Source organism: Entelurus aequoreus, linkage group LG02 (genome assembly GCF_033978785.1).
Source record: "Entelurus aequoreus isolate RoL-2023_Sb linkage group LG02, RoL_Eaeq_v1.1, whole genome shotgun sequence".
NCBI classification, from domain to species: domain Eukaryota; kingdom Metazoa; phylum Chordata; class Actinopteri; order Syngnathiformes; family Syngnathidae; genus Entelurus; species Entelurus aequoreus.
In genome coordinates, this window is record NC_084732.1 from 74,232,535 (window position 1) to 74,259,786 (window position 27,252).

The window sequence follows — 27,252 nt, forward strand, 5'->3', positions numbered from 1 at the left end:
CTTGCTGAAATAAGCAGGGGCGTCCATGATAACGTTGCTTGGATGGCAACATATGTTGCTCAAAAACCTGTATGTACCTTTTCAGCATTAATGGTGCCTTCACAGATGTGTAAGTTACCAATGTCTTGGGCACTAATACACCCCCATACCATCACAGATGCTGGCTTTTCAACTTTGCACCTATAACAATCCAGATGGTTCTTTTACTCTTTGGTTCGGCGGACACAACGTCCAGTTTCCAAAAACAATTGGAAATGTGGACTCGTCAGACCACAGAACACTTTTCCACTTTGCGTCAGTCCATCTTAGATGAGCTCAGGCCCAGCGAAGCCGGCAACGTTTCTGGGTGTCTTTGACAAATGGCTTTCGCCTTGCATAGTAGAGTTTTAACTTGCACTTACAGATGTAGCGACAAACTGCAGTTACTGACAGTGGTTTTCTGAAGTGTTCCTAAACCTATGTGGTGATATCCTTTACACACCAATGTCGCTTTTTGATGCAATAGGGATCGAAGGTCCGTATTATCCTAGCTTACGTGCAAAAAATAACAAGGTTTTCCAGTTCGAACGTTAAGTATCTTGTCTTTGCAGTCTATTCAATTGAATATAAGTTGAAAAGGATTTGCAAATCATTGTATTTTGTTTTTATTTATGATTTAAACAACATGCCAACTTCACTGGTTTTGGGGTTTGTACAGAGCAATGTGTGCCTTTGACAGTTGAACCCACACCTGGGAATCAATACAGATGCTGAACGGTATTTTTTTAATGTACCGTATTATACCGGAATATAAACCTGATTGGTGCTTCCGCAGCTAGTGGAGTCATGATGATGACTTCTGTTTTGTTTGATCACTTTACTGCCGTGTTACAGACACCGCTTGGAAACAATTATGGTAAGTAAATAAACATTTACAGAATCTTTCTGTGTAAATAACTCATTTCGCAACGTACCTGTGGCTTATAGTCCGGTGCTGCTAATATATGGAAAACATTTTTTTCCCCAAAAAATATGGTATTCTGGTGTTTGTAACAGATTGAAATTAATTCGGTTTTCGAACAGATTACGAAAACAAAAACTGAGGCACTGCTGTACAGCGGTCAGGTTACACTTTTGAGGAAGACTGCTGCTGATGGTCGAAACATGTCAAGATAAAACACCATCTAATACACCATATGAACTTGACATATGTTCAATTTGAACTATTCGAGCTGTGTTCTTTGCAGCCACTGATAGCAAGCAGAGCACTTCCAAATTAAGGGCCAGACATCAGTGATGCTCTGACAGAGTAGGACATGTAACACATGGCTTCCAGAAGGAACATCCATCTGCTCATTCATTTGTATTCGACTGTAAATATATTTCTGGGGAGAACGGACACACAAAGACAAGTGAAGCAATTTCAGAGTAGAATGCAATGATTTCTCAAAACAAGAACACGTCTGCATGTTTCTCCTAATTTACCTCACAATTTTAACAAACAATACAACCCTTCCTTGTATCCAATCCAGCAAATAATTCACGCATCAATTAACATATTCATTTAATAACATATTTCTGTGATAACTTGAACACGAGTATTCAAGCTTCAAACATTTAATATTATGGTTATACTTATAGACTCGTACTTATATTTATACTTCCTATGCTTGTGAAATATTCCTTTATTTTCATTATTTCAAGGTTTTAAAGACTGCAAGATTGTAAGTAACGTTAGGCAGATTGAAGGAGTTGTATTTGATATAAATTAATTTTACAGATTAGCCTTGAGCTATACAAGTTGTGTTGTAATCAATGCAAACACTTTATATTATGTTTGTATAATGATTGAATGTATTTGAATAAAAAAGTCAGTAATTTTCAAGGGTTAAATGTGGGATATTGCAACATGAGTCAATATTAATGGGGCCCTATTATGCAAAACCAACTTTTCTTACCTATTGGTACCTGCCGTTGTGTATTTTTGATCTGCATAAGTCCCGTAAATTTGAAATCAAACCATGGAGGCATGGCGGAGATATTTTTTAAACAATTTTGCCTTACTTCATACTTCCTTCGAACAAACCGTTTGGATTTTGCACAACCTGTGATGTTTTTCCCAAGTGTGATGTCAGCAGATTATCCATATATGGTAGAAATGTACACTTTGCGTGCGTCTGTCATTGTAGTCAATGCGCTCCTTCCTTTTCTCTATCCTCTTGTTGTGGGGTAGACTGGCTGGTATGGATGTATACTGAATATCGATATCTTTATGTACCGGTTATGAATTGGGTCGGTGCAAGCGGACCGTTAAAATTCTGGACGAATGATACTATTGATACTTTTTTTATCCAGCTGACCAGGGTAGTGATGACACATGCTGCTGCAAAGCATAAAAAAAAGACACGGCAGAACTGCCAATTATCACACGGACAAAGATAAGACCTTCTAGAGGAAAGTTCTGTGGTCAGATGAAACAAAAATGTAGCTGTATGGCCACAATAGCCAGCAATATGTTTGGAGGAGAAAAGGTGAGGTCTTTAATCACAGGAACACCAATTCCTACCGTCAAGCATGGTGGTGGTAGTATTATGCTCTGGGCCTGTTTTGCTGCCAATGGAACTGGTGCTTTACAGAGAGTAAATGGGACAATGAAAAAGGAGGATTACCTCCAAATTCTTCAGGGCAACCTAAAATCTTCAGCCCGGCGGTAGGGTCTTGGGCGCAGTTGGGTGTTCCAACAGGACAATGACCCCAAACACACGTCAAAAGTGGTAAAGGAATGGCTAAATCAGGCTAGAATTAAGGTTTTGGAAAGGTCTTCCCAAAGCTGAAGAAACAAGTCCATGTCAGAAAACCAACAAATTTAGCTGAACTGCAGCAATTCTGTCAAGAGGAGTGGTCAAGCTTGCCAGAAGCTTGTGGATGGCTACCAAAAGCGCTTTATTGCAGTGAAACTTGCCAAGGGACATGTAACCAAATATTAACATTACTGTATGTATACTTTATGTATACCCAGCTAAGGCTGCAGCTAACGATTATTTTTCTATCGATTAATCTATAGATTATTTTTTTTATTAATCTATAGGTTATTTTTTTCGATTAATCTATAGATTATTTTTCCTTTTACCGATAATTTTTTTATTTAAAATGAAGATGAGAAAATAAAGGAAGGCCAGTTTTTTTAAAAGGCATGGCTTTTATTTAAAAAAAAAAAAAAAAAGTATGGCCACTCAGTCAACATTGACAACAACATGACTAAATATTCTGTAACAATGTAAACATTTAAAACTTTTAACATTTAACAAAATTAAAAGTAGCTTATTTGCTTTTTAATGTTTTAAGGGACGGCGTGGCGAAGTTGGTAGAGTGGCTGTGTCAGCAATCGGAGTGTTGCTGGTTACTGGGGTTCAATCCCCACCTTCTACCATCCTAGTCACGTCCGTTGTGTCCTTGGGCAAGACACTTCACCCTTGCTCCTGATGGCTGCTGGTTAGCGCCTTGCATGGCAGCTCCCGCCATCAGTGTGTGAATGTGTGTGTGAATGGGTGAATGTGGAAATACTGTCAAAGCGCTTTGAGTACCTTGAAGGTAGAAAAGCGCTATACAAGTATAACCCATTTATCATTTATCATTTAATGTGCAAATATAAAAGTAAACATCCGGTGCAAATGTTAATATTCTGCAATAGTATAAGCATTTCAAAAGTAAAAGTATTGCTTATTTTGCTTTAAAATGTGCAAAAATAAAGATAAACATCCGATATAAAAAAAAGTGCAAAATGAAATATTCTGTAACAACAGTGTAAACATTTCAACAAAAGTGAAAGTATTGCTTATTTGCTAAAATGTGCAAAAATAAAGATAAACATCCAATACAAAAAAGTGCAAAACGAAATATTCTGTAACAACAGTGTAAAATTTTAAACAAAAGTAAAAGTATTGCTTATTTTGCTTTAAAATGTGCAAAAATAAAGATAAACATCCAGTACAAAAAAGTGCCAATCTAAATATTCTGGAGCACTGTAAACATTAAGTATTGCTTTTAAAATGTGCAAAATAAACATCCAGTCCAACACAGTACACAATAACCAATTCTACTCATTCCAGTGAGTGACTAACAGTTGTAATGAAGAAAGGTTAGCATGTCTACATGCTCTGGGGTGAGGCTGGTTCTTTTTTTGTTTACAATATTCCCAGCAGCTGAAAATAAGCGCTCAGAAGGAGTCGATGTGGCTGGAACTGAGAGGTAAGACCGATGATGATGATGATAGTATGACTAAAGTGAAAGTTAATTTTTCGTTTTTACATAGTATATGTAACTGTTAATGTTGTAAAAGGTATTTGCACAACTAATTAACGTTAGCGTTAAAGAGGAGCGTGTCTTTGTAAACACTGAACAGGCAAGCCAAACGCGCCTCTCATAGCGAAACGGTGCTTTAGTTTATGAATTTACAACGCAGATACAAATCAATCAATCAATCAATGTTTATTTATATAGCCCTAAATCACAAGTGTCTCAAAGGGCTGTATGACACATTCATGTTTTTGTGTAATCATGACAACGTATACTCACTCGGACGATTGACTAGTGGATGGTGATGGCAAGAACGCTGTCGGGTGTTTTCTTTTCAAATGTTCGTTCATAGCCGTTGTGCTGCTATGATAGGCCATTTCTGCTCGACACAGTGTGCATACAACAACATTATTAGGCCGTTTATTGAAATACTCCCACACTTTTGACGACTTTTGGCGTGCTTTTTTCCCCTCGCTCGCACCGCTCGCATCGTCTGCTTCGCGCTCCGCCATGACGGTAGTGTGATGTAAATATGTGACGCGTCGACGCACAAAAACGGCGTTGACGTATTTACGTAACCAATGACGTCGACTACGTCGACGCGTCGTTTCAGCCTTACACCCAGCAGATTTGGTCACATTTTCAGTAGATCCATAATAAATTCATAAATGAACCGAACTTCATGAATGTTTTTTGTGACAAACAAGTTTGTGCTCCAATCACTCTATGACAAAAAAATAAGAGTGGTAGAAATTATTGGAAACTCAAAGGCCTACTGAAACCCACTACTACCGACCACGCAGTCTGATAGTTTATATATCAATGATGAAATCTTAACATTATAACACATGCCAATACGGCCGGGTTAACTTATAAAGTGACATTTTAAATTTGCCGCTAAACTTCCGGTTCGAAACGCCTCTGAGGATGACGTATGCGCGTGACGTGGACCGGCGAACACGGGTATGCCTTCCACATTGAAGCCAATACGAAAAAGCTCTGTTTTCATTTCATAATTCCACAGTATTCTGGACATCTGTGTTCGTGAATCTGTTGCAATCATGTTCATTGCATTATGGAGAAGGAAGCTGAGCAAGCAAAGAAGAAAGTTGTCGGTGCGAAATGGACGTATTTTTCGAACGTAGTCAGCAACAACAGTACACAGCCGGCGCTTCTTTGTTTACATTCCCGGAAGATGCAGTCAAGATGGAAGAACTCGGATAACAGAGACTCTAACCAGGAGGACTTTTGACTTCGATACACAGAGGCCTGTAGAGAACTGGGACAACACAGACTCTTACCAGGATTACTTTGATTTGGATGACAAAGACGCAGACGTGCTACTGTGAGTATGCAGCTTTGGCTTCTAAACATTTGATCGCTTGACCGTATGTGCGCAACTTTTTTTTGCGTATGTACGTAACTTTTTAAAAATATATAAGCTTTATGAACCTTGGGTTAGGTGAACGGTCTTTTGGGCTGAGTGATTGTGTGTGTTGATCAGGTGTTTGAATTGTATTGGCGTGTTCTATGGAGCTAGGAGCTAGCAGAGGAGCTAGGAGCTAGCGTAACAAACACGCAGGTGTTTTTATGCAGGATTAATTTGTGGCATATTAAATATAAGCCTGGTTGTGTTGGGGCTAATAGAGTATATATATGTCTTGTGTTTATTTACTGTTGTAGTCATTCCCAGCTGAATATCAGGTCACCCCCGGCTCTCACAGCATCTTCCCTATCTGAATAGCTTCAACTCCCCACTAGTCCTTCACTTGCACTTTACTCATCCACAAATCTTTCATCCTCGCTCAAATTAATGGGGAAATTGTCGCTTTCTCGGTCCGAATCTCTCTCACTTCATGCGGCCATCATTGTAAACAATAGGGAACTTTGCGTATATGTTCAACTGACTACGTCACGCTACTTCCGGTAGGGGCAAGCCTTTTTTTTATCAGATACCAAAAGTTGCAATCTTTATCGTCGTTGTTCTATACTACCGTATTTTCCGCACCATAAGGCGCCCCGTGTTATTAGCCGCACGTTTAATGAACGGCATATTTCAAAACTTTGTTTACCTGTTAGCCCCCCCGGGCTATTAGCCGCACCTACGCTACGCTAAAGGGAATGTCAACAAAACAGTCAGATAGGTCAGTCAAACTTTAATAATATATTACAAACCAGCGTTCTAACAACTCTGTTCACTCCCAAAATGTAATGTGCAAATGTGCAATCACAAAAATAGTAACACTCAAAATAGTGCAGAGCAATAGCAACATCAATAACTCAACGTTGCTCATACGTTAGTGTCACACAACACACAAAATAAACATTTAAAGCTCACTTTCTGAAGTTATTACTCATCTACAAATCCCTCGAATGATTCTTCTTCGGTGTGCTTCACTTGTTTTTTGACACCATCTGTGATGTGGACGCGCATGCAGTCGTAGATCAACAGGAACGGCGCTGCGTGAAAAAAGTCACCCGGTGTCTTCGCGTAAACGTCTATCAACCACTCGCTCATCTTTTCTTCAGCCATCCATCCCTTCGAGTTAGCTTTTATGATGACGCCGGCTGGAAAGTTCTCTTTTGGCAAGGTCTTCCTTTTGAATATCACCGTGGGTGGAAGTTTCTGGCCGTTAGCATGGCAAGCTAGAACCACAGTAGGACGACTTCTCATTCCCTGTGGTGCGAATATTCACCGTACGTGCTCCCGTTGTATCCACAGTGCGGTTCACATGAATATCAAAAGTCAGTGGAACCTTGTACGCGTGTCTCTTAGTAGGAGACATTTTGTTGTCTTTACAGAAAAACAAATGAAATTAAATATCCGCGAGCTTCTTCTTCTCCGGGGGCGGGTGCTCACCTTGGCGGTTGCTTACAGTAGAAGAAGAAGCGCTTCCTCTTCTATGGGGCGGTTGCTTACCGTAGAAGAAGAAGCGCTTCCTCTTTTACGGGGAAAAAAGATGGCGACTGTTTACCGTAGTTGCGAGACCTAAACCTTATGAAAATAAATATGAATATTAATCCATATATAAGGCGCACCGGGTTATTAGCCGCACTGTCTGCTTTTGACAAAAATTGTGGTTTTTAGGTGCGGCTTATGGTGCGGAAAATACGGTAAATCCTTTCAGCAAAAATATGGCAATATCGCGAAATGATCAAGTATGACACATAGAATAGATCTGCTATCCCCGTTTAAATAAAAAAAATTCATTTCAGTAGGCCTTTAAGACAGCCATGACGTTATGTTCTTTACAAGTGTATGTAAACTTTTGACCACGACTGTACATCCTTACTGGCTGGTACATACACATCCATTCTCCGCTATTGACATTTGTAATACAAAGTAGCATATAGTTCAAACTTATATCTGTCAGTAGACTCGCAATGGAAACGCTAAAACCTACAACATGGCTGATGGGGAAAGGACGGAGTCGAAGTGGAGCCACGTAAATAAGACCGCCAACAAAACAGCGCAACCCAAAGAGACGATCAGAAAGCAGCTTCAAAACGGTCTATAAAACATAATCAATGCAACATTTTAACCAAAGAACCACCATTAAATGTTATGTATTCCACAATGAATTGTTTTAAATGTGAGACCCTTTCAAGTCGGTCTACTTGTAGGACATCTGTTACTAATATCCATCTCGCCACCTCATCTCAGGGCCAACACAGATAGACAGACAACATTTACACTCACATTCACACACTAGGGCCAACCTAACATTAATGCTTATGTGCCACACACTGAAAACCAGGTGCATGTTTTAGTGAATACTGGCACAGTTCCACACATTTGGCCTACTTTATCCAAGTTCCTCCTTTTGCTATTTCACCACAATTTGTTTCTGCAATTGCCTTTGTGTTACAAAAGACAAGAGGTGCACACATACAATTACCACCACAGGCCCCTGTTAACTATACTGTAACCCCCCAATGAATATAGACTACCAAAAGCTTTTTGTACTGCTATCCAGTGTTAATACCCGCAGGGTTGCAGCGGGGGCTTCTTGCTTGAGGTTGCTGCCCTTTCAGTTAAATGAGCACTTCTTACGCTTCCACAAAGGGTACAATATGCTAATGAATTTAACTGTAAGTGACTGATATTACTTTTCAGCCATTATCAAGACATAAAATGGAAATAATGCTAAATATTACCCTTCTGTGTCCGGCAAAAATCCAAAATTATATGGCTCTGAGATTTACAGGCGATATAAACCCTATAATGCTGCATCAATTGCAGACAAATTCAGTTTCATAACTAAATATGAGCATATTTGTGGAAAAGGAAAAATGATGGTGGGTGATCAGCTTTCACAGTCCCACTGCAGTATTAGTTGCTAATATAGTTATTGCGCTCATAAATCCCTTTGGTTTATGTGAAACATTATGGCCCAAAAAAATGTTGGCTGTGGGACTAAATTATATTTGGTTAAAGACTATCCATACAGGTGGTCCTTGTTTTACGACGCTCCGTGGTTACAGACGCCATCCCATAAAGTATCGCTGCTATAAAAAAAAGAAAAAGAGAGCTATGTTCGTGGAGTTATACGTCGACAGAGAAATAAAGTTTTACAGTTACTTTTTAGTACTTTTAGTTAGTACCTTTTTCCTGTCATAATGTCTCCGAAGCAGGAGGTAGACTCTTCTGATGACAGTGGGCCAAAGAAAAGGACATATAAAGTAAAAATTCAATTAGATGTCCCAAAATGCTCAGTGAAGACATGGAAAAACTGAATAATAACAAAACCGTGTGTTAACACAAAACAAATTTAAGAGAGAATAGTTATAGTGTTGCATGCAAAAAACAATGCAAAATAAAAAATACATGACAAATTAAAGGATTAAATGAACATTTAACATATTTTCTTGCCTTGATTGAAAACTCTTGTTGGCAAGGACAGTGGTAAACGAAGAGAAAGGATGGGAGAGAAAAGCCAAGAGGACGCCACCTTTGTGCTTTGCTGCAAGTTTTTTTTCTGGAATTCAATATTGTTTCTCACCTTCTTTATCAAAGGACTCTCACTTGTAACTTTCATTGTCAATCAATCAATGTTTACTTATATAGCCCTAAATGACAAGTGTCTCAAAGGGCTGCACAAGCCATAACGACATCCTCGGCTCAGATCCCACATCAGGGCAAGAAAAAATTAAACTCAATGGGATGACAATGAGAAACCTTGGAGGGGACCGCAGATGTGGGGAACCCCCCCTGGGCGACCGGTGCAATGGACGTCGAGTGGATCTAGCATAATATTGTGAGAGTCCAGTCCATAGTGGATCTAACATATTAGTGAGAGTCCAGTCCATAGTGGGGCCAGGTCAGCAGCGCAGAGACGTCCCCAACTGATGCACAGATGAGTGGTCCACCCTGGGTCCCGACTTTGGACAGCTAGCGCCTCATCTGTGGTCACCGAATCTGTGCCCCCCCCCTCTCCACGAAGGAGAGGGGGGCAGAGCAGAAAAGAAACGGCAGATCAACTGTTCGAAAAGGGGGGTCTATTTAAAGGCTAGAGTATACAAATGAGTTTTAAGATGGGACTTAAATGCTTCTACTGAAGTCCCCATGGTGGGTTCTTTTCCTCTTTGGTCCGGGAGACACGACGTCCACAGTTTCCAAAAACAATTTGAAATGTGGACTCGTCAGACCACAGAACACTTTTCCACTTTGCATCAGTCCATCTTAGATGATCTCGGGCCCAGCAAAGAGGGCGGCGTTTCTGGGTGTTGTTGATAAATGGCTTTCGCTTTGCATAGTAGAGTTTTAATTTGCACTTACAGATGTAGCGACAAACTGTAGTTACTGACAGTGGTTTTCTGAAGTGTTCCTGAGCCCATGTGGTGATATCCTTTACACACTGTTGTCGGTTTTTGATGCAGTACCGCCTGAGAGATCGAAGGTCACGGGCATTGCTGCTTACGTGCAGTGATTTCTCAAGAACCTTTTGATGATATTACGGACCGTAGATGGTGAAATCCCTATATTCCTTGCAATAGCTCGTTGAGAAATGTTGTTCTTAAACTGTTCGACAACTTGCTCACGCATTTGTTGACAAAGTGGTGACCCTCGCCCCATCCTTGTTTGCGAATGACTGAGCATTTCATGGAAGCTGCTTTTATACCCAATTATGTTCCCAATTAGCCTGTTCACCTGTGGGATGTTCCAAATAAGTGTTTGATGAGCATTTCTCAACTTTCTCAGTCTTTTCTGCCACTCGTGCCAGCTTTTTTGAAACATGTTGTAGGTATCAAATTCTGAGCTGATATTTGCAAAAAATAACAACGTTTACCAGTTCCAATGTTAAGTATCTTGTCTTTGCAGTCTATTCAATTGAATATAGGTTGAAAAGGATTTGCAAATCATTGTATTGTGTTTTTATTTACGATTTAGACAACATGCCAACTTCACTGGTTTTGGGTTTTGTAAAACGCAAATTGTACATGGAGAGCAACAGAGGATAAAAGTGTTTTCAATGGTCAAAATCCATACGTAACAAAGCGCGAATGAGTACAAAATAGTAGTGTAGAGTAGTATACCTACTCAGTGGCTTAGTGGTTAGAGTGTCGGCCCTGAGATCGGTAGGTTGTGAGTTCAAACCCCGGCCGAGTCATACCAAAGACTATAAAAATGGGACCCATTACTTCCCTGCTTGGCACTCAGCATCAAAGGTTGGAATTGGGGGTTAAATCACCAAAAATGATTCCCGGGCGCGGCACCGCTGCTGTCCACTGCTCCCCTCACCTCCCAGGGGGTGATCAAGGGTGAAGGGTCAAATGCAGAGGACAAATTTCACCACACCTAGTGTGTGTGTGACCATCATTGGTACTTTAACTTTAAAAAATACGTACTGTACATGCTGGTAGATTGAAAACAGGCTTGATTGTGGTCTTCATGGCAGTGTATTTGACATAAAACAACCATTAAAATACATCCGTCAACACAGGCACTATTTACTGGTTGCATGAACATATCCGACTATATCACAAGCGAGGTCAGTAATTGTGTGAGGATGAATATGGTAAATGATTCTGAATTTGCTGAGGGACAAAGAGAGGGAAGTGTGAAGGAGAAAGGAACGGTTAGAGATAGAACAGCAGTAGCGCGAGGGTGAAACGGAAAAGGTTGGCCCATCGATTGGCTGAGATAATTTGCCATTGATTGCTGCACTGCTTGGAGATTGCTAGAGAAGAAGGCCATAAAAATAGCACAGGTTGACTCCATCTACAAGACTGCAACAAACGCTTGAATACAAAAGGTTCAATCAGGCACCTTGTAACATATCCACTTAAAGGACTGCTTGCCTTTGACTTCCATGGCACATTACGGAAGATTTAAGTTGCCCACAAATCCCGTGAAAACATGTTTGCAATAATGTGGGGAATATTCATCAACACTTAAATTAGTCATTGATTGACAATAGCAGAGACCTTAATAACATGAAAGTGTGTTAGAGATATCCCGATCATGGGATCGAAATGTTAGCTGATATTTGCCTCTTTTAACTGATCTTTACCCCAGCTGTGTCCCAGTCTTTTCATGGCTAACGATGCACTTATGTGAAAGATTCATTCGAAAAGGACGCACTCTCAGGGAGACACAATTACATTTCCATATTCCGTTTTACACACATGCAGGAGTGTCATGAATTCCAGGAAGATGCATGTCTTGCCAGAACACTGGCTCGCAAGCGGCAACAAACATGTCATCTATCCAAAATCGCTTCGAAGATACTAATCTCCACCACTATCAGAAGCAGAAAGTAAACCGTTTCTTCCATGTAGCAATATCACTGGAGGAGTAGAGGAAAAGGAATGGAGAAGCATGCTACACAAACCGAGCAAGACGACACAAGAAGCTAACCATTAAAACTTCAATGGATGTCCAATTTTGATTTTTTTTTTTTAAATCCAATCTTTTTATGTAGTTCTTCGTATTACAAAAAAAATGCGATGTCTATCGTGAATACAATCTGACACGCATGCAGACATGACGTCAGGATGTCACACATGCTGCAGTGTTTACGCAAGTAAACCTGGCTCCAATTCTAGAAGGTCTCAGTCCTGGCAATTTCAAGGATTTTGTACAATCAAAGTCAACATTTTCTGAACCAAATTATTGTGCGTAGAAGAAAGAGGGCAAGCCTTTTGTGTGACATTTGTTTTGACCTCTGCTCCGAAGAGTGTGTGGCCAATCAGTCGGAGACAGGTGGTTCATTGACGTGAGTTCCTAAAACATTATTTTTGCCTGTTCTCTGCTCCTTTGTCAACTATTAATTTTGCAACCGTCTATTTTGGCGAAGCGTTATGATGCTTATCGCTTTTTGATGACAGATTGTTTGGACTACATTCACATCAGATACATATCTGATTTATATCCACATACAAAAGAGATCTGTGTCGCATTTTAAAAATTTGGACTTGTACTGTTCATATTGACATGAAAAAATCAGATACTGGTCACATATGAGCAAAAAAATAGGTATTGGCATTTAGTGTGAACTAGTGTTGTCCCGATACCAATATTTTGGTACCGGTACTAAAATTATTTTGATACTTTTCTAAATAAAGGGGACCACAAAAAATTGCATTATTGGCTTTCTTTTTAACAAAATATTTTAGGTATACATTAAACATATGTTTCATATTGCAAGTTTGTCCTTAAATACAATAGTGAACATACTAGACCAGTGGTCCCCAACCACCGGTACCGGTCCGTGGACTGATTGGTACCGGGCCGCGACCGCACAGGAAATTTAAAAATAAAAGTAATAAAAACTTTTTTTTTTCTTTTTTTTTAATTAAATCAACATAAAAAACACAATATATACATTATATATCAATATAAATCAATACAGTCTGCAGGGATACAGTCCGTAAGCACACATGATTGTATTTCTTTATGACAAAACAAAAAAAACAACAAAAAAATGTTTTTTATTTCTTTTTACTACAGTGTTTTTTTTTGTCTAGTACAGTGGTTGGGGACCACTGTACTAGACAACTTGTCTTTTAGTAGTAAGTAAACAAACAAAGGCTCCTAATTAGTCTGCTGACGTATGCAGTAACAAATTGTGTCATTTTCCATTCTATTATTTTGTCAAAATTATTAAGGACAAGTGGTAGAAAATGAATTATTAATCTACTTGTTCATTTACTGTTAATATCTGCTTACTTTCTCTTTTAACATGTTCTATCTACACTTTGGTTAAAATGTAATAATCACTTATTCTTCTGTTGTTTGGATGCTTTACATTAGTTTTGGATGACACCACAAATTTGGGTATCGATCCAATACCAAGTCGTTACAGGATCATACATTGTTCTTATTCAAAGTCCTCATGTGTCCAGGGACATATTTCCTGAGTTTATAAACATAATGTAAAAAAAATTTAAACGAAAGAAGATGTTGTGATGCCAAAAAATATCAACGTAATCATAGTAGTATCGACTAGATACGCTCCTGTTTTTGGTATCATTACAGTGGATGATAGGTTTAGATCCACCAATGGCGTTTGTTTACATTTTGACGCCTGGTGAGCTACGGTGTGTAGTGAAGCATGTTTATTTATTCCTCGTCCTGCAGGGATGATACTTGTAAGAAACTTACTTTATTTGTCGCCATGGAGGCGAGGATTAGTGATTTAGAAGTAGCTGGACTTTAGCCGCTAGCTAGCTAGCCATGTCTTAAAGCACTTCTTCCGGTGGGAATTTCAGTGTTATAACTTCACCTTTATCGTTAGTTTTTAAGCCAAAATGCGTCTGTTCTCCCTTTTCTGTGTACACACTGTGTCTGTTTGTAAGTCCTCTGTGATTGTGCGCTGCCGAACATGCTCGTCTGCTCGTAAACCAGCAAGGACACGACTTGACGACGACGGGTGCACGGGGTACTGGTACTTTTCAGAGGCGGTATAGGACCTAATATGATTCATTAGTATCGCGGTACTATTCTAATACCGGTATACCGTGTCAACCCTAGTGTGAACAAGGCCTATAACTAAACTACTATGTGCGCCTGCATGACCGATCACGCCGTGCCACTCCTCAAATCGCACCAGAAAAACTTGAGCGTGGATCAGAGCACGCACAATAGCCAAACATGCACGGTACGAATGACCTCGTGAGCGCACCCTTAGGGTGGACGCAGACTAACTCATTCTGAGTTACACCCCGTCTCACTGCTATGATGATGTCATTCTAATTACGTAGCAGACCCAGCCGTCCCGCCTTCACAAACCACAGTGCAAACACATGTCAAATCAGAGTTCACACATCCCAACTTGTGGAAATGAATTGCATTGCACAGTGGAAACCTTGGTTCTAGTAATGGATATATCACAATGTTGTTGGTTATGTGACGCCTAATCCCTTGTGATATTTCATTCAAAAGCAACCCACGCACGTTGGAAAAAGCTACAAAGGGAAAAGAAGGACACATCACTTGCTGTTCCAGTGAGTTTTTAAATGCAAGAAGATGTAGGAGTTCATAACTCAAAATCTACTCTGAAAAAGAACATATCTCCCAGGCCAGCTTGGCTGGACTGTGCCTTCGAGACAGATGACCGCCATATAATTGTCTTTTTCTAATACTGAACCTCCAGCGAATAGTTTAGAATGTAAAACCAAACTGACGGCACTCAAGGAGAAGTGGATGTGTATATAACCCTTGAAAGCCAGAGAAGAGCAGCAAGAGGAGTGGGGGGGGGCGAAACCCTGCTTGGATTCCCAGCTTGCTGTTAGTCACACCTTATTTACATTCCCTTCCCGTGCTCGCAAGCGAGTGGATTGTGAATTAACAAGTGGATAGAGAAGGTGCTGTTTCAGGCTTGTGTTTGCACGCTGTTTGCAAGGGGCTCGGGAGAAGCGTCAAGCATGCATCTCCCCTGAAGAGGAAGCAGCCACTCTGCATCTGTTGGTCTCTCCAAACCTGCTTGCCTGAAGCTGTTTTTACAGACTGTAATGGCTGAGTGATTTCTCCAAGCAACAGCGGGGCTGTTGAAATGGTTTAGTCACGCAAATGACAGCTCTTCACCACTCACCAGAGAACCCGCGTCTGACAAGTCATGGGAAGCAAAGGTGGTATTGGCTGCTGGGTTGAAGTGTAGTAGCGATGACACTATGATGTCTAGTTTATGTTTTGTTTGGGTCTTTATACAGCAACATAATGTTTCAGTAGTACACAACTGTTTTTGTTTGTGCATTTGGCTTTAAAATACAGTGGACAGTGTTTCCCATAAACTGCCAAGATACCTGTGGTGGTGGGGGCTTGGCTATGGGCGTGGTCACCATGACATCATAGAGTAATTTGCATAATTTACTACAATGATATGATTTTCTCTAAAAAGGCTAAAAAAATGTATACTTACTATTTAATACTAACAGTTTTGTTTTAAACGTCCATCCATCCATTTTACAATATAATTACAACACGTTATGTACATATTTATATACAGATTTGAACAATAAGTTATTCACTGAAATATATTTATTAATTGTGGTTCTTACAAAAAATATATCTTATAAAAATATAAAAGCTAAAATGCCTCTTAAAGCTCTGCCCCTTTAATTAGTGCATACTAAATAATTTAACTTTAGCGTACTACTACAACCATATTATTTACCAGCAACATAAAGTGAAACAGAGGCAGAGGTGTCCTGCCACAGTCAGTAACAAATAAACAGAAAACAGTCGTGGTGGTAGATAGACACAAAGCTTCATCAAACATCTGATCCACTGAACAAAGAGCTCCAAAAATCTTGATCCTACACTTCTCTTTTGTAAAGTAAACCTGAACAGCCGATATGGGCATCTACATCAACTATATGATTTGCCTGAGAAGCTGGACAGGACAAAAAAAAATAAAAAATGTGTGGCGGCCTTAATTCTTTCGTGGCGGGCCGCCACAAATAAATGAATGTGTGGGAAACACTGGTGGAGGATTTCAATGTCAAACCATATTTTATAGCTCTGAACGTGATATCACATAATAAACTGCTGCCAAGCATGACATCTGGCCGTGCCAACAACTTGAGGGTTGCAGGTTTGATTCCAGCTTCTGCCATCCTAGTCATGGCCGTTGTATCCTTGGGCAAGACACTTTACTCGCCTTGTTACCAGTGTCACTCATGTATGAATCAATGTTTGGTGGTGGTCGGCATACTTGCCAACCCTCCCGATTTTCCCGGGAGACTCACGAATTTCAGTGCCCCTCCCGAAAATCTCCCGGGGCAACCATTCTCCCGAATTTTTCCCGATTTCTACCCTGACATCAATATTGGGGGCGTGCCTTAAAGGCACTGCCTTTAGCGTCCTCTGAAAGCTGTCGTCACGTCCGCTTCTCCTACATACAAACAGCGTGCCGGCCCAGTCCTATAATATATGCGGCTTTTACACACACATAAGTGAATGCAAGGCATACTTGATCAACAGCCATACAGGTCACACTGAGGGTGACCGTATAAACAACTTTAACACTGTTACAAATATGCGCCACGCTGTGAACCCACACCAAACAAGAATGACAAACACATTTCTGGAGAACATCCGCACCGTAACACAACAGAACAAATACCCAGAACCCCTTGCAGCACTAACTCTTCCGGGACGCTATAATATACACCCCCGCTACCACCAAACCCCGCCCCCCTGCCCCCCCCCCCCAACCCCGCCAATGCATCCAACCTAAAGAGAGTAATATTTTATCCGAGTCTTTAAATTAGTTTGCTCGTTGATGATTTGTTTGGTTTTATATTGTGTAGTTATGTTTATATGGTAATTATTATTCTGTGACTGTAAATTGTTTGCTTGTTTTTTTATTACATTTTTTATTTTTTTCTGTATTGTGTAGTTATAATTATATGCTTTTACTTGTAATTGTATTGAATTGTGGACCCCAGGAAGACTAGTGGGTTATTGAGGCAACCAGCAAATTGGGATCCTTAATAAAAATAAAAATAAAAACCTCAACACCCAACCTCCCCCCGCCGAATTCGGAGGTCTCGAGGTTGGCAAGTGTGGTGGTCGGAGCTCCCGGCAATCTACTCCAGAGCAGCTTTGACTGCAAATGTAGTTTACCAACAACAACATGTGAATGTGGAGTGAATGAATGATGGCTTCTTTGTTTTCTGTGAAGCCTTTTGAGTGTCTCGAAAAGCACTGTATAAATCGAATCCATTATTGTTATTATCTTGTAAAGGAATATAACAAAGTATGGAGTAAAATGAATGCCAAAATTCCACAAATGCACAAAAATGTTTATACTCATTTCAAACGATTCGCAAGTAAATAAAAACCAAAAAAAAAACTTGCTCAATAAAAAAAAACTTTCGCAACAACAACAAAAAACTTTTCTGCAGGTTAAAATACAATTTGCAAGTGAAAAAACTATTTTCTGCCTGTAAAAAAAAAACTAAACATACAATTTTCCGCAAGAGAAAAGCGCTGTATAAATATAACTGACTTCACTTCACAAGTAGAAAAAACTATTTTCTGCAAGGGAAAAAAATGTACAAGTATACAAAAAAAAATTTGCAAGTAAAAAAAAAAAAACAATCCGCAAGTATAAAAACAGTTTTCTTTAGATGAAAAAATTATTTGCAAGTAATAAAACCATTTTCTTCAAGTTAAGTTGGGGAATAAAATGGCGGAGAGCCCACCTCAACCTCCTCATGCTCTCTCAGGGAGAGCATGTCCCAAATTCCAAGCTGCTGTTTTGAGGCATGTTAAAAAAAATATGCACTTTGTGACTTCAATAATAAATATGGCAGTGCCATGTTGGCATTTTTTTCCATAACTTGAGTTGATTTATTTTGGAAAACCTTGTTACATTGTTTAATGCATCCAGCGGGGCATCACAACAAAATTAGGCATAATAATTTGTTAATTCCACGACTGTATATATCGGTATCGGTTGATATCGGTATCGGTAATTAAAAGTTGGACAATATCGGAATCATCTCTAGCACTAACCCCTGTTCCACCGTGCTGACATTTTTGTAACTGAAGATAATTGTTTTTTTTGCTTTCGACTCATTGGGTGTGACTAAAAATATTTTGGTTTGTTTGTGGAGTTTTGGCAGTAATTTCTCTCCATAACAAAGAAGCTATATTAGGGTAATTAGCTAATAACAGTTTCAGTATTGGTTTTAGTAACTATTCATGTCACAGTATGATTCGATTTCAGTATTGAAGAGCGTTGACTCCAACATTCCAGAGGGTTTTTTTCACTTCCCAGTAGTACTTAGTCCTGGCAGAACTCTTTGACTGGCAGCTATTCACAAGGCTTGGAATTGGTGAGCAAACAGCACTACTTGCAGACACCTTGTTTATTCTGCTGCTACCCACTGACTCCAGCCATAAGTTGACAATGTGGAAATAGAGCCCAAGTGACAACCTCTAGTTTTTATGTGTCAGCAATGGCTAAATCAGCCAGCTAATGTCAGTCAAGTTCCACAAGCAGAATGCCCATGTTACACTCTGACACACTTGACTATTTGACAAAATATTGAACCACTGAGTCAAACCGTCTATTTTCAATAGCGACTCCATAAAATCTTCCTCTCTCTGCAAAGCTGTTATTGTATTCCCAACAAATGTTCTCAAAGTGATAGTAACATTTTATGAGCATTGCAAATGCCAAAGCAATGACAGGCTATTTTTTTACTGCTTTTAAATGGCAGTGTGCTAAACAGTCTGAGCAGGTGCACTAAATGCTTGGTTCCCAATGCCAAGATGATATTGTGGTCTGTTCATTCGAGGCATAGACAGCATTATTATGCCGTGTATCGTTGAGTCTGCTGATTTATAGATTGCCCTTTCGCTGTTAGTTCTTTTCATGCATTGCTTGCTCCCGTTTGAATGTATTACGATGCTTCTGTTTGGAGTTCAATCCACAACGGGAGTCTTTTCGAGGGTGGATGATATTCCGAAAAAAGATCGGCGATCTGTTTGTGGCAGGGGCGCTGCCAATGTGATGTCATCGTCTAATTTTGCATAATTGGCTATGATGCATTGCGCCCTGCGATTGGCTGGCGTGTACCCCACCTGTGTCCCGAAATCAGCTGGGATAGGCTCCAGCTTACCCGCGACCATGATAATGATAAGCGGTATAGAAAACGGGTGAATGGGCTACGACACACGTTTGCTTTGAAAGGTTAAAAATATGTTACACATATATTGAAAGTAGGGCTGCAACTAACAACTAATTTGATAATCGATTAATCTGTCGATTATTACTTCGATTAATAATCGGATAAAAGAGACAAACTACATTTCTATCCTTTCCAGTAGTTTATTGAACCAAAACAGCATACTGGCACCATACTTATTTTGATTATTGTTTCAGAGCTGTTTGTAAATGTTGCAGTTTACAAATAAAGGTTTATAAAAAATATATATATATAAAAATTAAAAAAAAGTAGCCTCTGCGCATGCGCATAGCATAGATACAACGAATCGATGACTAAATTAATCGCCAACTATTTTTATAATCGATTTTAATCTATTGAAAGACAAATCTGTGTTATTTGTATTAACTGGGGATGTAACGATTTGAACATTTCTCATCATGGTTATCGTGACCAAAATTATCATTGTTATCACGGTATAGTTAAATGTGCTGAAAATGTACTCATACACACTTATAACCAATTTTTGTTGAACAAATTAAATACAATAAATGAATAGCCACACATTAAATTTTCTTGGCAGAAGAAATATGTTGTGTAACAATATTGTTCTGGCTACTTTAGAGCCATATTATTTTTATTTGAGTGTTTAAATATGTCTATGTAGTGTTTTTTCAATGATAAAGAAAAAAACATGTGTTGGGTGCATCACGTCTGGTTTATGTGACGTCACGCAAATTCACTACCTGTTGCCATATTGCTTCGAGTACAGATGGAGCTCTCTTTCTAAGAGTGCGCAGCTGGTAGGTTTGGTGTGTACAATTGAAAGTCTTAGTTGCTCAGACGGCAATGTGTTTATACGGTTTTAGATTGGGTAATGTAGATTTTTAATGAGGAAAGACATTAATGTTTCTTGTTTTCATGATACCATTTATGTTAGTTAGTGTTTTCAGTCACTGTTTTACAATAATTTTAATTTCAAACGATAATACTAACTGTAAGAAGTTTTACAGTGGTTTATCATTACACCGGGTATTATTACATCCCTAGTATCAACGTATCTTGTTCTATTTACATCGTTTTGCTGTATTTTTCATTTATTGCTGCTTGTTGTATTACTACACTGTAACACAGGGTGCACTTTGTACACCCCTGGTTTATATATATATATATATTAGGGCTGCAACTAACGATTAATTTGATAATCGATTAATCTGTCGATTATTACTTCGATTAATCGATTAATAATCGGATAAAAGAGACAAACTACATTTCTATCCTTTCCAGTATTTTATTGAAAAAAACAGCATACTGGCACCATACTTATTTTGATTATTGTTTCTCAGCTGTTTGTACATGTTGCAGTTTATAAATAAAGGGGAGTTGTATTAGATTGGCTTAAAAGTTACTTAAATAAGAGACAACAGTTTGTGAAGTTGGGGGATTGCTGTTCATCATGTTTGGATATTGCTTGTGGTGTCCCCCAGGGGTCAGTGTTGGGGCCAAAACTGTTCATCCTGTATATCAATGATATATGTAAAGTGTCTACATTATTGAAATTAGTGTTATTTGCTGATGACACTGATATTTTTTGTCAGGGGATGACTTAAATCAATTGCAGGAAGTCATTATGGAAGAAATGAGTAAACTAAAAACTTGCTTTGACTATAATAAATTGTCATTAAACCTGACTAAGACTAAGTTAATGCTGTTTGGAAAGAGGACACGTGAAACAGGGGTGCAGATACAAATAGATGGGGTGGATATTGAAAGGGTTTTTGAAATAAAATTCCTTGGAGTTACAATTGACGATCAAATTAACTGGAAATCGCATATAAAACATGTACAATATAAGCTGTCAAGGAGCATCTCAGTAATAAATAAAGCAAAGCAGGTTCTGGATCACAAATCACTCCACATTCTTTACTGTTCATTAGTTTTACCATATTTAACCTACTGTGTGGAAGTCTGGGGGAATAATTATAAAAGCTCATTAAATTCAATGACTATACTTCAGAAAAGAGCTGTACGGATCATCAACAAGGTTGGATATCTGGACCATACTCACTCACTATTCTTACAGTCAAAAATATTGAAATGTAATGATATTATTTTGTATCAAACTGCACAAATAATGTATAAAGCCAAAATAAATAAACTTCCAGGAAGCATTCAAAAAATGTTCAGCACCCGAGAGGGCGGGTATAATTTAAGGGGGAATTTAAATTTCAAAATGCTTAGTTATAGAACGACCATTAAAAGTTTTTGTATTTCAATTTGTGGAGTGAAATTATGGAATGGTTTGAATGATGAGTTAAAGCAATGTCCAAACATAAACCAGTTTAAAAAGAAGTATAAGTACATGGTATTCCAGAGGTACAGAGATGAAGAAGGGCTTTGATATTGGGTTGTTTGTGTTACAGAAGAGTGTGGGGCTGCCCATTGAGGCAGTGGTGTTGTTGTGGTGGCATGATACCATTTCCATGATCACTAGTGGTAATGATGTGGCTATGTATGTGTGTGGTGTGCATATGTATGTATATATCTATGATGTATGTACAGTATATACAAGTTCATTAAGTTTGTACATTGTGTGAATAGGTAGTTCTAGCTCAGAGTAATTTATGATTTAAAGAAAAGGGGTGGGATTAAATAAGTGTAAACTTCTTCTCACTCCTTTTCAAAAATGTAAAAAAAAAAAAAAAAAAAAAAAAGAATGTCCAATGCTCATTTGTTTTTGTTTTTTATTCTCCATTGTTTTCATTTTGTTATAATGGCTGTTAGGGCTATAGCACTGTATTGGATCAGGCTTGCTCTTGTTTTTATGCATATTTGAAATAAAAATATATCAATCAATCAATCAATCAAAAAGGTTTATTAAAAAAAAAAAGCTTCTGCGCATGCACATAGCATAGATCCAACGAATCGATGACTAAATTAATCGGCAACTATTTTTATAATCGATTTTAATCGATTTTAATCGATTTAATCGATTAGTTGTTGCAGCCCTAATATATATATATATATATATATATATATATATATATATATATATATATATATATATATATATATATATATATATATATATATATATATTAGAGATGTCCGATAAATGCTTTAAAATGTAATATCGGAAAATATCGGTATCGTTTTTTTTTTTTATCGGTATCGTTGTTGTTTTGTTTTTTTTTATTAAATCAACATAAAAAACACAAGATACACTTACAATTAGTGCACCAACCCAAAAAAAACTCCCTCCCCCATTTACACTCATTCACACAAAAGGGTTGTTTCTTTCTGTTATTAATATTCTGGTTCCTACATTATATATCAATATATATCAATACAGTCTGCAAGGGATACAGTCCGTAAGCACACATGATTGTGCGTGCTGCTGGTCCTCTAATAGTACTAACCTTTAACAGTTAATTTTACTCATTTTCATTAATTAATAGTTTCTATGTAACTGTTTTTATATTGTTTTACTTTGTTTTTTACTCAAGAAAATGTTTTTAATGTATTTATCTTAATTTAATTTATTCATTTTAAAAAAAAAGGACCTTATCTTCACCATACCTGGTTGTCCAAATTAGGCATAATAACGTGTTAATTCCACGAGTGTATATATCGTATCGGTTGATATCGGTATCGGTAATTAAAGAGTTGGACAATATCGGAATATCGGATACTGGCAAAAAGCCATTATCGGACATCCCTAATATATATATATATTATTCTACCCTCCCTGAATGTTGGAATTTAGTGTAGCAGATAGGTAAACCGTCCTTTAAATTAGACCTGAAAAAACTTCCAACTTGAAGTTGTTGATTGACTGTCTCCACAATGAAGTTACTGTAAAACTAAGCACACAAAGAAAAGTTTGACACTTTTTTTTTTTAAATATTTCAACAACACAACCAACAACACTCAATATTTGTGACAGCAAACATTAACTGAAAAACACTGATCTCATGACACCAGTATGAATCCTATACAGATACTACCAAGATATCGATAATATATTTGGATCGAATTTGGAGTAAATCCACAAAAGAAAACAAGGAGAACATGCAACAAACATAAAGTCATTAGTTTTTTTGTTGTAATGCATGTAAATGTGCTGAGCGATACTGCTCTGCCTTGTGTTTGCTTTAGCAGTCCAACCTTACATGAACAAGCAGTAGCCAATAGTAGCAAAGAAGAAACCCTTTTTTTTCCACAAGGGAATGACAGGGAGGCGTCTTAAGGACCCTTGGTGGGATACCATCTGCTAGTTTGGCACCACATTCTGTTCTTTACTGAAGCATGGCATTTAAAGCAAGAGCAAGCCTTGACCGACTCAGACATTTAAATCCCATGTAATTGCAAATGTTAATTAGCAGTCACACCACAGCAGATATTGTTTTGTTGTTGGCCTTCATTCTAAAACCAACTTTATCAGTAACATTTCAAGCTTTATTGGGTTTGTACAGTTTTCAACTGTGAGACAGGAAGTGGTGCTTTGTGTTTCTGGTATTACCAAGAATGTACACGTATATTACCAGATTAACAGACACCTTATTTTGCCGCCAACAAAGGCTGTATTCTAATCTCTTTCAGCTATGGATTAAAGAGTCTCATTGGCCTTTTAGCTCCCTCTTTCTCTTCTCGCACCCGTCTACCCAAGGCCGCCTCTAATCAGTGGGCCTTGAGCTCTCGGAAAGGTCACTGTGTCCCTTTGATGGTGTTTTGATTCATCTCTTCCTCTCCTCTCCCCTCCCACACTTCCCTTTTACCCCCATTCTCTTACAGGGAAGCTGGAGAGTCACTACCACCAGGGTGCCAAGAAGGGGCTGGTCGCTTCCGCCGCAGAGTGATTACTCAAGAAACCTACCGGTGGGACAAAATTGGATAATTTTCCAGCGGTACCTCAGTTTTCATTATAATCCGTTCCAAGGACCAAATCAGACGGACAATTTTTCCCATTAGAAAGTATGTAAATCCAATTAATCAGTTCTGTTCCAGACTTCCAAATTTCTTTAGCCGCATGGCGGGTTATTTTGCAGCCGTACTTAATAACAAAGGCATGAATGAAGGATTTATTGTCTTGGCCACTTGATTCTGCGTAGTGATGCACGGGCAAACGGACTAGTTTGTTACGGGCAATGTTTCGCCTTTACGATATCCGTTGGGTGCGCCAAAAACCGAGGTACCGCTGTATAGCAGAAAAGCCGATCTCATATTTTCACCCTATCATACCATAAAGAGTCAACAAGGGGAACAAATAGTGGTAGCTCAAGACCGTAAAAAAATGACCCCTCCTCTCATGCAGCCTGTCATTACCCCCCCAAACACCCAAGCCACATCTCAAGCAACAATGGCAGCGGAGTAAAAACACAGCCTACTCATTTATTTCAATGAGACAATTACTTGAGCACAGTAGGGGTGATTATACAGCATAAAAGGCAGGGTCACTCGGCGCTTTCCCACAGTGCAGCAGTCTTACAACCGGGCTTTAATCACATCCCCGTTCTTTTTGTTTTCTGCTGGTAAAATCCCCGCCGCCACTTTCATTCCAAGAAGAATAAACGGCATTATTAAACAGCTTGGTGTCCATGAATGGTATTTTATCTCATCGTCGTACCTGTAGCAACATGCCCCGACGGTTTTTGAAGCCGTTACATGTTCAGTCTGAGCACAGCAGGTTTGTCATGCTTTCAACTGCTGGAGGCGCATGTGTCGCAACATGTTTTTATGAGGTCCTATGATATATTTGTCATGTCATAGTAGATCGTAGTAGCAGGTATCACTGCTGAAGTCATAGATCAACGTGTCTAATGCATGAAACATTGAGTCCGATGCTGACAACATTGGTTCTTGTTTCATAGTTCTGGACCTAAAAGTGATGTCGACACACTGTGAAAAATGTCCCCCTAAAAAGAGTTTAAAAAAAAAAAAATAATTTGACTTGTAATGAGCAAACAAATTCACCAATGGAACAAGTCAAAATTGTCTTGGTAAGATTTATTGCAATAAGCTTTAAAAACTTGAAAGTGATCTTGAAATGAGCAATTCAAACTTATTAGCTATACTTACTAGTATTGTGAAGTCTTGTGTCTTTATAAAAAACTTCCATCCGTCCATCCATCCATTTTCTACTGCTTGTCCCTTTCGGGGTGGCGGGGGGTCGCTGGAGCCTATCTCAGCCATACTAGCCAACCTTGAGACCTCCGAATTCGGGAGATGGGGGCGGGGGGGTTGAGGTGGGGGGGGGGGGGGGTTTGGCGGTAGCGGGGGGTGTATATTATAGCGTCCCGGAAGAGTTAGTGCTGCAATGGGTTCTGGGTATTTGTTCTGTTGTGTTTATGTTGTGTTACGGTGCGGATGTTCTCCCGAAATGTGTTTGTCATTCTTGTTTGGTGTGGGTTCACAGTGTGGCGCATGTTTGTAACAGTGTTAAAGTTGTTCATACGGCCACCCTCAGTGTGACCTGTATGGCTGTTGATCAAGTATGCTTTGCATTCACTTATGTGCAGTGTTGGGTTAGTTATTGAAAACCAGTAACTAGTTACAGTTACTAGTTACTTTATTTCAAAAGTAACTCAGTTACTAACTCAGTTACTTACACCAAAAAGTAATGCGTTACTGTGAAAAATAACTATTTAGTTACTTCTTTTTTTCCCCTTTTTTTTTTAAGGCTCCCATTAATGCCCTTTTAGCCTTCATTTCAGTACTGTTATTGCACTGGAGAATAATACAATCTGTTGATCAACTTGACATGCATTTGCATCACTGAACTCTGCTAAGCAATGTGGTCTACATACAACACACAAAGACAAAGATATGTTTCAAAGGGACAATTTATTTCAGGCTAGAAAAAAATTGACAAAACTATTTTAAATAGCTGCAACATAATGGCACTTTAACTTTAACTTTAAGTAGATAGGATCTTTTATCCAAGACACAACTTACATTTAACTAAAATGTTATTTTCTTTGTGCTCTACAAAAGAAAAGTATTGAGAATGTCTCCATGTTAAGAAACTCGACTTCTGGCTTCACCATGATGTCTTGTTAGTTGTTATGAGAGTAGCGTATGTGTGTGTGTGTGTGTGTGTGTGTGTGGCACTTTAAGATATGACAGCATATGAGGTGAGTGACGTCAGTGAGTGAGTGGGCGAGAGAGGTGAGGGAACGGCGACAGTGAGTGCGTGCAGGTGCTCTAGCTTGGTGGATGGCTGCGTCCAATAAAGTCACAAAGTTGCAACAAACCGCCAGCCTCGTCATTCACCCTCATCTGTAAAGACCCACTTCCGGGTAAAGTGAAGGTTGTTAGCCCCGAAGTACATAGGCCCTGGAGGAACGTCTCCCCTGCGCTCCTCACAAAGCACGCCTCTTCTCTGCACGCCTCTTCTTTCCCTTGTGACACAGAAGGACGACACCGCAGCGCTCCAATAAAACACACCCAGATCTTCTGTTTCTAGCCGATACTACATAAAAAATAACGCAGTAACGCATCATGTAGTAACGGTAACTGAGTTACTGAATATAAAAAATAACGCGTTAGATTACTAGTTACCGCCGAAACTAACGCGTTAGTCCCAACACTGCTTATGTGTGTGTAAAAGCCGCATATATTATGTGACTGGGCCGGTACGCTGTTTGTATGGAGGAAAAGCAAACGTGATGACAGGTTGTAGAGGACGCTAAAGGCAGTGCCTTTAAGGCACGCCCCCGATGTTGTTGTCCGGGTGGAAATCGGGAGAAATTCGGGAGAATGGTTGCCCCGGGAGATTTTCTGGAGGGTCACTGAAATTCGGGAGTCTCCCGGGAGAATCGGGAGGGTTGGCAAGTATGATCTCAGCTGCATTCG

General features: G+C 39.1%; 1 protein-coding gene across 1 annotated transcript in view; it reads left to right on the plus strand.

Annotated features, from left to right (window-relative positions):
* trip4 (thyroid hormone receptor interactor 4) overlaps positions 1-25,145 on the plus strand; it is a 195,208-nt gene extending 170,063 nt beyond the window's left edge. The window contains exon 13 of the mRNA XM_062069157.1: positions 24,193-25,145. Coding sequence (XP_061925141.1) covers positions 24,193-24,257 — 65 coding nt within the window. The 3' untranslated portion in view covers positions 24,258-25,145. The remainder of the gene's footprint in view (positions 1-24,192) is intronic.
* The last annotated feature ends 2,107 nt before the right edge of the window (positions 25,146-27,252 follow it).